Below are 13,190 nucleotides of genomic sequence, written 5' to 3'. Positions count from 1 at the left end.
TTGATACTTGGGCTCTATAAATAGGCCACACACACACACGGCAGCAACTGTGTGTCCTGTCCACCCGGGCAGTCAGGATGGGCTGGTTGCCACACACACAGATGACAGGACGCAGCTCTGCCCTCCCACACTTCACTTCCTGTTTCTGTTAACCCACAGAAAGAGACTGATGTCACCACTCTCGCTCGCTTCCTGGGGCTACATGACAATATTAAAGTGTTTTAGAAAGTATTCATATGCTGACTTATTGCACATTTTGATGTGTTACAGCCTGAATCCCCCCCCCCTCACCCCATAATGACAGCGAAAATATGATTAGACATTATTGCAAATGTATTGAAAATGAAATACAGAAATCTAAATTACATAAATATCCACACCCCTTTGCTATGACACTCCAAATTGAGCTCAGGTGCATCACATTCCTTTGATCATCCTTGAGATGTCACTACAACTTGATTGGAGTCCACAGGTGGCCAATTCAATTGTTTGGACATGAATTAGAAACACACCCATCTACATAAAGGTCCCACAGTTGACAGTGCATGTCAGAGCAGAAACTATACCATGAAGTCCAAGGAACTGTCCATAGATCTGAGATATAATTGTGATGAGACAAAAATCAGGCAAGGGTATAAAACAATTTCTAGAGTTTTGAAAGTTTCCAAGAGCGCAGTGGTCTCAATCATTGGGAAATTTGAAAAAAATATGCAACTACCCAGACTCTGCCTAAGGCTGGCCGTCCAACCAAACTCAGCAACCAGGCAAGAAGGACGCTGGTCAGGAAGGTGAACAAGAACCCAATGACCAAGATGCGAGAACTACAGAGTTCCTTGGCTGAGATGGGAGAACCTGCCAGAAGGACTACAGTCTCTATAGCACTTCACCTATCTGCGCTTTAAGGGAGAGAGGACAGACGGAAGCCACTTGAGAAAAAGGAACATGACAGCACGCTTGGAGTTTGCAAAAAGGCACATGAAAGACTGATATCAGGTAAAATACTGTGGTCTGTTGAGACAAATGTTACTCTTTGGCCTGAATGCAAAGCACTATGTCCGGAGAAAACCAGGCACAACCTGTCACCCATCTAACACTATCCCTACCGTGACGCATTGGTGGCAGCATCATGTTTTGGGGATGCTTTTCAGCGGCAGGGACTGGGAGACTGGTAAGGATAGAAGTAGCAATGGAGCTAAATACAGGCAAATCCTTGACGAGAAGATTTATGTTCCAACAGCCAAAGCAATGCTGGAATGGCTACAGAACAATAATGTGAAAGTCCTTCGAGTGGTCCAGCCAAAGCCTAGAATTGAACCCTGTGGAAAGTCTTGAAGATTGCTGCTCCCAATCTAATTTAACAGCGCTTGAGCATCTGGCAGAAAATCCCTGAATTCAGATTAGCGTAGACACACACACGACTCAAAGCTGTAATTGCCGCCAAAGGTGCTTCTACAAAAAGGTATTGACTCACGGGTGTGAATACATATGTAAATGAGATTTCTGTATTTCATTTTCAATACATTTGAAAAATAAATGTAAAACAGGTTCAGTTTGTCATTATGGGGTATTGTGTGTAGATGGGTAGGATACATTTAAAAAAAAAATGGTTTTAATCAATTTTGAATTCAGGCTGTAACACGAAATGTGGAATAAGTCAAGGGGTATGAATATATTGAAGGCACTGTATATTCCAATTCAGTAGAAGCCTTCATCCACATTAACTTAGTCATGTGTGCATACATTTTTCATACGGGTGGCCCCAGGAAATCGAACCCACAATCCTTGCCGTTGCAAGCACCATGTTCTACCAACTGAGCCACACACACACATTCTACAGCTATCAGCGAGTACGGAAAACTGTTACAGTCGCTCTTCCAAGAAGCTGTAAATGAATGCAATTCACCAGACAGCACACTCCGTAGGATTTCACATAAGTGCTGACGAGCGGTAAAGGAATTTCTTTGTGGAATTATGAAACAATGTGAATCTTCTCACAGCAAATGGAAAGTGAAGGGTAACTCAAAACGCATACAAATACATAAATCACTTTTTTTTTAAACGGTGTGCCAACTAAAACCTTTTGCTGTAGTGGTAACATCCACACAGATCGTTTATTTTAGTCCGATGTAGACTATCCTTGGTTTGCCAGGCTTCTAATATCTCACACAGAGAGCTAGGTTGTGTTCCTCAGGGCTCCAGCATGTTGTAGCTAGCAAAACATTTCAAAAGGTTGGAAATGAAAGAAGGAAAATGTGTTCCTTATTGAACTAGTGTAGATAGTACCTCCAAGTTCCTGTTTCAGAGGGTTTTCTTCAGTTTGGAAACAGAACACAACGCTGGGGAATGCCACAATTCATTTTAAGTGAAGGTTAGAGGTTTCAGTAGAGTCCAAGTTGACAGTACTCTGGCCTTCTTTCCTCTGTGACAAACAGAGATAATGAGTAGCTGGGGCTTGTCAGGAGACTACAGCCATAAAAGACACCACCGTGTGTTTCCTACCTCTCAGTTCTCCGAACCCACTGTCCTCACAGGGGACCCTTTTCTCTAGCCTCTAAAATACACCACACCCATGTGTATACGCTGAAAACACAGAGGGTCTGAGACTTGCCTTGGGTACGCGGAAACCTTGTTTGGTGCGAAATATGTGTCTCCACATCTTGTCGATCAGAGCTTCCCATGTCACACTGTCTCTGACTTCGACTAACACACAGACATGCTGCGACACTCAAAATGGGGCAGTACGCTCAGCTCTCACACACAAATAGGGAAATGCAAAGAGCATGTACATGTTCACCCCCAGTAGAAGACTGAATGTTCAAGTCCGTCCCACAGGTGTAGTCAGGGGGTAGAGAAATGTATATTTGCAGTCATGAGAAGAAACGCTTTACATCGATGGCCAAAGGTATGTGGACACTTGCACGGCAAATCTCATTCCAAAATTATGTGCATTAATATGGAGTTGGTTCCCCCCCTTAGCTGCCATGACAGCCTCCACTCTTCTGGGAAGGCTTTCCACTAGATGATGGAACATTGCTGTGGGGACTTGCTTCCATTCAGGCACAAGAGTATTAGTGAGGTCGGGCACTGATGTTGGGTGATTAGGCCTGGCTCGCAATCGGTGTTCCTATTCATCCCAAAGGTATTCGATGGGGTTGAGGTCAGGGCTCTGAAGGCCGGTTAAGTTCATCCACACCAATCTTGACAAACCATGTGTGGACCTTGCTTTGTGCACAGGGGCATTGTCATGCTGAAACAGGAAAGGGCCTTCGCCAAACTGTTGCCGCAAAGTTAGAAGCACGCAATCATCTAGAATGTCATTGTATGCTGTAGCGTTAAGATTTCCCTTCACTGGAACTATGAAACCATGAAAAACAGCCCTAGACCATTATTCCTCCTCCACCAAACTTTACAGTTGGCAGGATACATTCAGACAGGTAGCGCTCTCCTGGCATCCGCCAAACCCAGATTTGTCCACCGGACTGCCAGATGGCAACCAGGAAGTAGAACATTCAATTGAATATAATTTTTGGAACATCCCTCAACCTACCTGAAACCAAATGTCACATGTCCTCCAACTATCTGAACCATGAAAAACAGACCATTATTCCTCCACCAAACTTTAGTTAGCACTATGCATTGGGGAAGGTAGCGTTCTCATGGCAACCGCCAAACCCAGATTTGTCCGTCGGACTGCCAGATGGTGAAGCGCGAGTCATCACTCCAGAGAACACGTTTCTACTGCTCCAGAGTCCAATGGCGGCAAGCTTTACACCACTGCCGGCGACGCTTGGCTATGTGCATGGTGATCTTAGGCTTGTGTGCGGTCGCTCGGCCATGGAAACCCATTTCATGAAGCACCCGACGAACAGTTCTTGTGCTGATGTTGCTTCCAGAGGCAGTTTGAAACTCGGGTAGAGGACAGACAATTTTTACAGGCTTCGCGCTCCAGCCCTCAGCGTTGCCGTTCAGTGAGCTTGTGTTGCCTACCACTTCCGTTGCTGCTCCTAGACGTTTCCACATCACACTAACAGCACTTACAGCTGACCAGGGCAGCTCTTGCAGGCCAGAATTTTGACACAATGACTTATGACGGTGCCATGTTGAAAGTCACTGAGCTCTTCAGTAAGGCCATTCTACTGCCAACATTTGTCTATGTAGATTGCATGGCTGTGTGCTCGATTTTATTCACCAGTCAGTAACGTGTGCGGCTGAAATAGCCGAATCCACTCATTTGAAGGGGAGTACACACACAAAAGTATCACACTTTCATTGTTCGCTTACACAAAAATGTACTCGCAAAATACACAAACCCATTGCTGTATCAGTGCCACTGAACAATTACAGACAAGTCTACTTCAGACAAGTTCTCTGTTTAGGTTACTTACTCATTCAATGTCTCTACTGAATAAAGAGCAATAAAGGGAATGGCCAATGAACCAGATGTAGAAAATGCTAAATCTATTTTGTTTGTCAGGACACAAGCTGGCGATCTCTCTGGTCATGATCCAGTACGCTAAATTCTGTTTCCTTCTGCAATGCAACGACAGGAAGGAGAGGAAGTGACTTGCAAGCTGACAGGCTGGATGAAATACTTTGTTCTGAAATTGCACTTGCCTCCCAATGAGAGACATGAAATTGTATGAAGCGAAACATTTGTGAATACAGCCTTTTCGGCGGCTTTAATCTCCTTGAGATGGTGAGAGGGAATTGAGTTCGTGTGAGGGAATTGTTTGAAACGGAATGACATAAGTATAGCACAAATATACTTAGTGTTAAACTAAAACAACCTTCAAAACCACTTCCACATGAAGTAAACATTATTATTATTATTTTTTTTAAATCCTCTTAATAAAAAACATTCCCGTTAAAAACCACAGTGAAAAGGGTCATTGTTTAATGGGAGTGAAAGAATTTTCCTTGAAATGTAGAGGTAAGGCTTTTGTCAAAGTCCCCAAGCAGTAAAGAAAGCCGTTTCACCATTGTGGTGCACATATTGATGTAATGCTAAATAAACACCATGAGGAGGCAGTGTGGGTCTACTCTCTACAACAGAAACCAACTCCATAGAGAATAACACCAGTAAAGACTAGAGGTGGAGCTGCTGCGGCCAAGAACACGGTCCTACTGTTCCAGCTCAACAAAACGACAGATGTAAGAGGCAGGGTGATATGGAGGCAGAGAAAGCGAGAGAACACAGGGGAGGAGAGAAAGGTGAAGGAAGAGTGTGAGAGACAGTGAAATGGAGAGATGGAACTAGATCTTTAGATAAAGTGAGAAACCGTTAAAGACACCAGACCAGGAAAGGAGAAGAAGATATGGAGGAGAGAGACAAGGCAGCCTGGTAGAGGAGGAGAGAGAAGGAAATGAAGAGCGGGATGAGAGACAAAGAAAGGAGTCTAGTCGAGGAGAAGAGAAGGGAGGATGAGACGGTCCACTTGGGCCGTGTACCAGGTTGTCTGACAGACACCCTCTCAGTGCACCGGCTCGGTGCCCCCCCTCTCCTTCTCCCTCCCCTCGGAGTGCATAGTAACTGTACAGCCTCACACATTGTGGATCTCATTGTTGAAACAAATACTGGACCCCAGCCCTGAGAGAGGTGGGAGGGAGGGAGGGAGAGGGAACAAGTGCTCAGTCCAAAACACTTCAGCTCCCAGCCAAACTCCAGCCATGCCAAGCCAGAGGAGCATAATATATCCACTATGGACCTGAAATGTAGCACATCATTATCAGAAACTAGGTCTGACATCAACACTTCACAGTAATGCTTTCACAGTGTGCACTAATATAGATCTATCTATATCACACACACAGTGTGCTGAATGCATATGGAGCTGCTACTGTATGGAGAGCACTTGTACCCACGTCAACATGAACTCCACCTTGTGAAACGCTGAGTCAGCTGGATTTGGCTCAGACGAGAATGAAAAAGCTTCAAAACAAACAATTCAGTGCTAAAAAAAACCTGTTGACTCGCTAATGTTGAAAATGTAGCCAACTGATTCTGATTTCCTCACCCCTCCCCCCCACACACACACACGATTAGCTTACCTCACCTTAGTGTGTGTGGCATCGTGATGTCATCGTAACAGTAGATTAGTGTAGGATCATTACAGAGGAGATAACCCTGGTCACAGTGAGGAGTTCCTTTCACACACAGTAGTGCCTGGGCCTTGTCGGAAGGCCAGGGTCCCCTGGCCCCATCATTCAGGTGATGAACAGAGGAATACCCCTCTCCCCTCCACGATCTCTCAGTGTTCAAGCAGAGGGGTTCTGTCTCTAGTTTTCTATCCCCTCTCCCTCCCGCCAGGCCCAGCAGTGAGACACCACCACCCCCGGCCCACCAGCGAGACACACAATCCCCTCCCACCAGCCCCAGCAGTGAGATACACAATCCCCTCCCACCAGCCCCAGCAGTGAGACATACAATCCCCTCCCACCAGCCCCAGCAGTGAGACACACAATCCCCTCCCACCAGCCCCAGCAGTGAGACACACAATCCCCTCCCACCAGCCCCAGCAGTGAGATATACAATCCCCTCCCACCAGCCCCAGCAGTGAGATACACAATCCCCTCCCACCAGCCCCAGCAGTGAGACACACAATCCCCTCCCACCAGCCCCAGCAGTGAGACACACAATCCCCTCCCACCAGCCCCAGCAGTGAGACACACAATCCCCTCCCACCAGCCCCAGCAGTGAGATACACAATCCCCTCCCACCAGCCCCAGCAGTGAGATACACAATCCCCTCCCACCAGCCCCAGCAGTGAGATATACAATCCCCTCCCACCAGCCCCAGCAGTGAGATACACAATCCCCTCCCACCAGCCCCAGCAGTGAGATACACAATCCCCTCCCACCAGCCCCAGCAGTGAGATATACAATCCCCTCCCACCAGCCCCAGCAGTGAGATATACAATCCCCTCCCACCAGCCCCAGCAGTGAGATATACAATCCCCTCCCACCAGCCCCAGCAGTGAGACATACAATCCCCTCCCACCAGCCCCAGCAGTGAGATACACAATCCCCTCCCACCAGCCCCAGCAGTGAGACACACAATCCCCTCCCACCAGCCCCAGCAGTGAGACACACAATCCCCTCCCACCAGCCCCAGCAGTGAGATACACAATCCCCTCCCACCAGCCCCAGCAGTGAGACACACAATCCCCTCCCACCAGCCCCAGCAGTGAGATACACAATCCCCTCCCACCAGCCCCAGCAGTGAGATATACAATCCCCTCCCACCAGCCCCAGCAGTGAGAGATTGACAGGTGGGTAAAGCAGCTGAGAAAAGAGGGGGGGGGGGGGGGGGGGGGGGGGGTCAGACAACTGTGTTCTTGTGTGTGGATATGTTTAACTATATTTGTAGGGACCAGAACTCCCCACAACAATACTGAACAAACAGTTTGACCAACCGGGTAAATCTTTGTTAGTCCCCACAATGTCAAATGCTATTTCTAGGGGGTTAAGGTAGAATTAGGCTTAGTGGTAGGGTTAGGGAAAATCGTTTTTGATTGGTTATAAATTGTCCCCCCCCCCCCCCCACAAGACCGTGTGTAGCACAGATTTGGAAGAATTCCATAGGTGGAGCTGGGTGAATCATCCTCAGGTGTAGAGTTACAATGACCTGCTGTTTCAGGTCTATTGCACCACCTGTGAAGAGGGAGAGTGATAAGGCGAGAGGAGGGTAGAGGTTTGGGCTGAGGCGAGAGGTTTGGGCTGAGGCGAGAGGTTTGGGCTGAGGCGAGAGGTTTGGGCTGAGGCGAGAGGTTTGGGCTGAGGCGAGAGGTTTGGGCTGAGGCGAGAGGTTTGGGCTGAGGCGAGAGGTTTGGGCTGAGGCGAGAGGTTTGGGCTGAGGCGAGAGGTTTGGGCTGAGGCGAGAGGAGGGTAGAGGTTTGGGCTGAGGCGAGAGGAGGGTAGAGGTTTGGGCTGAGGCGAGAGGAGGGTAGAGGTTTGGGCTGAGGCGAGAGGAGGGTAGAGGTTTGGGCTGAGGCGAGAGGAGGGTAGAGGTTTGGGCTGAGGCGAGAGGAGGTAGAGGTTTGGGCTGAGGCGAGAGGAGGTAGAGGTTTGGGCTGAGGCGAGAGGAGGTAGAGGTTTGGGCTGAGGCGAGAGGAGGTAGAGGTTTGGGCTGAGGTGAGAGGAGGTAGAGGTTTGGGCTGAGGTGAGAGGGCGAGAGGAGGTAGAGGTTTGGGGGAGGTTTGGGCTGAGGTGAGAGGGCGAGAGGAGGGTAGAGGTTTGGGCTGAGGTGAGAGGGAGAGAGGGCGAGAGGAGGTAGAGGTTTGGGCTGAGGTGAGAGGAGGGTAGAGGTTTGGGCTGAGGTGAGAGGGCGAGAGGAGGGTAGAGGTTTGGGCTGAGGTGAGAGGGCGAGAGGAGGGTAGAGGTTTGGGCTGAGGTGAGAGGGCGCGAGGAGGGTAGAGGTTTGGGCTGAGGTGAGAGGGCGCGAGGAGGGTAGAGGTTTGGGCTGAGGTGAGAGGGCGAGAGGAGGTAGAGATTTGGGCTGAGGTGAGAGACGAGGTAGAGGGGGAGGTTTGGGCTGAGGTGAGAGGGAGAGAGGAAGTAGAGGGGGAGGTTTGGGCTGAGATGAGAGTGCCTACAGTAGGAAGAAACAAGTCCAGAACAATATAAAAAACACCCTTTTAAAATCCCTGAGGAAAAAAATGTCAAACTTCAACCAGGCTCGATCCCACACTTCCATGGAATAACAATAATACTGTATAACCCTGGGCACTTGTGGAGATCAGAGGATTTGATTGAAATAAACAATATGGTGAAACTTCCACCTAGCCTATCAGAGGGAAAAGTTAATCTATTACCATATTGCTGACACGTGTCAAATGGCTTAGGGGTCCATTTGGGATCAGGCCCAGTTGTACTCACCACAGACAATAGAACAATGCTATGCAAATGCTAGCAATAGTACCTTCAGTTAGCATAGGCTAACAGCTAGTTGGTACATGTCAATAGTGATGGAGCAAAAATTGCAAAGGCAGCAATTCGGCTAGTAGCCGTTAGCATTACCTGCTTAAAATGCTGACGTGACTAGTAGTATTAGCGGAAGTAGTGGAACCGGTCATAATAATAGTAGCAGCGCTAGCAGGAATAGAGCAGTAACATTAGCCTAGAGGAAGGGCTGGTTGAAAGGGGGGGGATGGTGGCGCATTAGGAGGGCGTAATGTCTGGAGTGGCGGGATGGGTCGATGGGAGATGAGGATGTTGTAAGGTAAACAATGAGGTCATCACAAAGCGCAGCAGGGCTAAGGGCTGACTGCAGCGGAAATGTAGTGATGTTGTATATCAAGCACTACTATGGAATATGACTCACAGCAGCCTGCAATTCTCTTCACACACACGTCCCATGTTTCTCTCACACACACACACACACAACCTCCCATAGCCCACATCCCATGTCTCCCACACACACACACACATACATAGGAAACACTACTTCACATCCCCACTGTGGGGAAGATTCCAGACAAGCTGCTTTATACACTTCAGGACCCAAAAGTATGTGGACACCTGCTCATCAAACATCTCATTCCAAAATCATGGGTAATAATATGGAATTGGTCCCCCCTTTGCTGCTATAATAGCCTTCATTATTTTGGGAAGGCTTTCCACTAGATGTTGGAACATTGCTGCTAGGACTTGCTTCCATTCACCCACAAGAGCATTAGTGCACGGGGGCACTGTCATGCTGAAACAGGAAAGGGCTTCCCCAAACTGTTGCCATAAAGTTGGAAGCACAGAATCGTGTAGAATGTCATTGTATTCTGTAGCTTAAAGATTTCCCTTCACTGGAACTAAGGGGCCTAGCCCAAAACCATGAAAAACAGCCCCAGATCATTATTCCTCCACCAAACTTTACAGTTGGCACTATGCATAAGGGCAGGTAGCGTTCTCCTGGCATCTGCCAAACCCAGATTCGTCCGTTGGACTGACAGATGGTGAAGCGTGATTCATCACTCCAGAGAACACGTTTCTACTGTTCCAGAATCCAATGGCGGCAAGCTTTACACCACTGCAGCCGCCACTTTGCATTGCGCTTGGTGATCTGAGGCTTGTGTGCGGTTGCTTGGCCATGGAAACCCATTTCATGAAGCTCCCGACAAACAGTTATTGTGCTGACGTTGCTTTCAGAGGCAGTTTGGAACTGTAGTGAGTGTTGCTAGGCGTTTCAGCGGTTCGGTTCGCTTGTGTGGCCTACCACTTCCCGGCTGAGTCATTGTTGCTCTTAGACGTTTCCACTTTACAATAACAGCACTTATAGTTGATCGGGGCAGGTCTAGCAGGGCAGAAATTTTATGACACTGCCATGTTGAAAGTCACACTTTAGTAAGGCCATCCTACTGCCAATGTTTGTCTATGGAGATTGCATGACTGTGTACTGATTTTATACACCAGTCAGCAACAGGTGGGGCAGAAATAGCCTAATCCACTAATTTGAAGACTTATCCACATACTTTTGTATATATAGTGTACCAGACATCTCCCCTGTGGGGAAGATTCCAGACAAGCTGCTTTATACCAGACAACTCCACCGTGGGGAAAATTATAGACAAGCAGCTTTATACCAGGGTCAAATCCTTACAATCCTAATAGTGTCTCTCCTCCCCACTCTTCAGATTCCAGTCAGCCTCAACATTAACATACAGACAGTACAACACTACCCGGTGCCTTCTCCCGAGTGGTGCAGCGGTCTAAGGCACTGTATTGTAGTGCTAGAGGCATCACTACAAACCCTGGTTCAATCCCGGGCTGTATCACAACCGGCCGTGATCGGGAGTCCCATAGGGCGGCGCACAATTGGCCCAGCATCGTCCGCGTTAGGGGAGGGTTTGGCCGTCATTGTAAATAAAAATGTGTTCTTAACTGACTTGCCTAGTTAAATAAAGGTTAAATAAAACATTAAAAATGAACATGCAGACAGTACAACCATGTACCCATTGCCTTTCAACTCCCAGCTTAGTGGGAAGTTCCCTCCACACAGAAAATATTTAACCAGACAGCCATTCCACCTTTTCTTAAGTGATGCATGACATTCTCTGCCTGGCTGAGTCCCAAATGGCCACCTATTCCCTGCACTACCTTTTACCATAAGTAGTGCACTATATAGGGAATATGGAGCCATTTGAAAACGCAGGCCATATGTAGTGTTTACAGAAACATTCCATCTAGAACTCCCTTATACCAAATACTACCTCACCCAGCTACCCGCTCTCCCTCACCCAGCTACCCGCTCTCCCTCACCCAGCTACCCGCTCTCCCTCACCCAGCTACCCGCTCTCCCTCACCCAGCTACCCGCTCTCCCTCACCCAGCTACCCGCTCTCCCTCACCCAGCTGGTAGTTCTCTCTCCTACAGCCGACACAATCAAATAGCAGCCTTTGGATCGCTCAATGGCTTGTAAATCCCATAGTAATGACTTGGTATAGATATGGCTGCAGTCCAGAGTGACTGACCCAGTTGAGACTACATTTGGATGTAGATCGTGTGTTTAGCCTTAGGAGGCGAGGCGTTTAACTACAACAGTGCTGCTGCCACGGCAACCCGGGTCAAAGGTTAGTGTACTGTGCTCCGGGCCACACCCTGGTGGTATAAATCTAAGACCGTTGAGAGAGAAAAAAAACAAGCGTTAAAGCACACAGTGAGGACGGTGGAGAGTCGAAGACCATAGCTGAAGGGAAGAAACTTTGGCCAAGTCGGATTTCAAATGCAGACGGACTCCATTAAAAATAAAAGCAGCAAGAACATAACCAATGTGAAGGTGCTGAACAGAGGTCAGCTGAGCCAGACCACACGACAGGGGGGTTGAGTAGTAGTGGGCGTTGTGACCATGGCCCTCAAAGCATTGGGCTAAACCAGGCTGCACATTGGGCTAAACCAGGCTGCAGCATTGGGCTAAACCAGGCTGCACATTGGGCTAAACCAGGCTGCACATTGGGCTAAACCAGGCTGCACATTGGGCTAAACCAGGCTGCACATTGGGCTAAACCAGGCTGCACATTGCCTTCAGCTCAAAGCTGAAGGCTATGATATTTTATGTAGAAATTGTGCACCAATATTGAATCTTAAAACCCTGTTATATTAAATGAACACACACACACACAGAGAATTCGATAAAATCAGATTTTTCTATGAATGAAGACTTGCTATGTCTCTCTGTGCATACTGACTTCTAGGAAGATTTTAACCCACTTAATCACAACATTTCTCCATGTTTTTACCGTCATTGTAAAGCCCAAGTTATTTTGTTGCTTTGACAAAGATGATTATTTCACATATATCCCTCATTTTAAAGTCAACCCTGTTCGGTGAACTGAACTCTAATATGGTGAAACTATTTCTTAAAATGTTTTTCAAAAGAAACATTGAACATGAATAGTTAAATCAGTGGTTCTACTGTTCTTGGACATTTTCTGGTGTTTTGTGGTGGAAAACTGAGTGGGTCAAGCATAAACACATCAACCCTGTTACCTTTTGATACAGGCTAGAAATGTTGTAAAGAAAAAAATACAATTATAAAAATTTCTGAAGCTTGCATTCAATTGCCACTCACTGTTGCACACAAGCTTCAATTCCCCCCGTCACAGGGGAATGTATGGCTGATTTAAGAAGACGTAGTCAACCCCGTTACACACTCAACCCCGTTACACACTCAACCCCGTTACACACTCAACCCCGTTACACACTCAACCCCGTTACACACTCAACCCCGTTACACACTCATTTGGCACTTACTACAGTATTTTTTATTTAACTAACCTCTTGAGATGGGAACACTTAAAAAAATAAATTATAATCTTTTTACACTTCTCAGAAAGGCACCGAATTGGTGGAACAACCCATCTACAGAGAAAAACACCTACCAGGGAGGCAGCTAGCCTAGTGGTTAGAGCAGTAACCAGCAGGTAGCCTAGTGGTTAGAGCAGTAACCAGCAGGTAGCCTAGTGGTTAGAGCAGTAACCAGCAGGTAGCCTAGTGGTTAGAGCGTGGGACTAGTAACCAGCAGGTAGCCTAGTGGTTAGAGCGTGGGACTAGTAACCAGCAGGTAGCCTAGTGGTTAGAGCAGTAACCAGCAGGTAGCCTAGTGGTTAGAGCGGTAACCAGCAGGTAGCCTAGTGGTTAGAGCGGTAACCAGCAGGTAGCCTAGTGGTTAGAGCGGTAACCAGCAGGTAGCCTAGTGGTTAGAG

General features: G+C 47.6%; 1 protein-coding gene across 5 annotated transcripts in view; it reads right to left on the bottom strand.

Moving 5' to 3' along the window:
- LOC106612640 (ribosomal protein S6 kinase 2 alpha) overlaps positions 1-13,190 on the bottom strand; it is an 87,536-nt gene that overhangs the window by 35,220 nt on the left and 39,126 nt on the right. For 2 of the 5 annotated variants that reach the window (XM_014214121.3, XM_014214344.3), the window contains exon 1: positions 2,609-2,762. The exons of the other annotated variants lie outside the window; for them this stretch is intronic. In XM_014214121.3, the coding sequence (XP_014069596.1) occupies positions 2,609-2,656 (48 nt within the window). In that variant the 5' untranslated portion in view covers positions 2,657-2,762. Of the gene's footprint in view, positions 1-2,608; positions 2,763-13,190 lie in introns of those variants that run through there. 5 annotated transcript variants of the gene reach the window in all.

This window comes from Salmo salar, chromosome 01, assembly GCF_965601325.2.
Source record: "Salmo salar chromosome 01, fSalSal1, whole genome shotgun sequence".
In the NCBI taxonomy this organism is placed as follows: Eukaryota; Metazoa; Chordata; class Actinopteri; order Salmoniformes; family Salmonidae; genus Salmo; species Salmo salar.
This window is presented reverse-complemented; position numbering and strand designations above follow the sequence as displayed.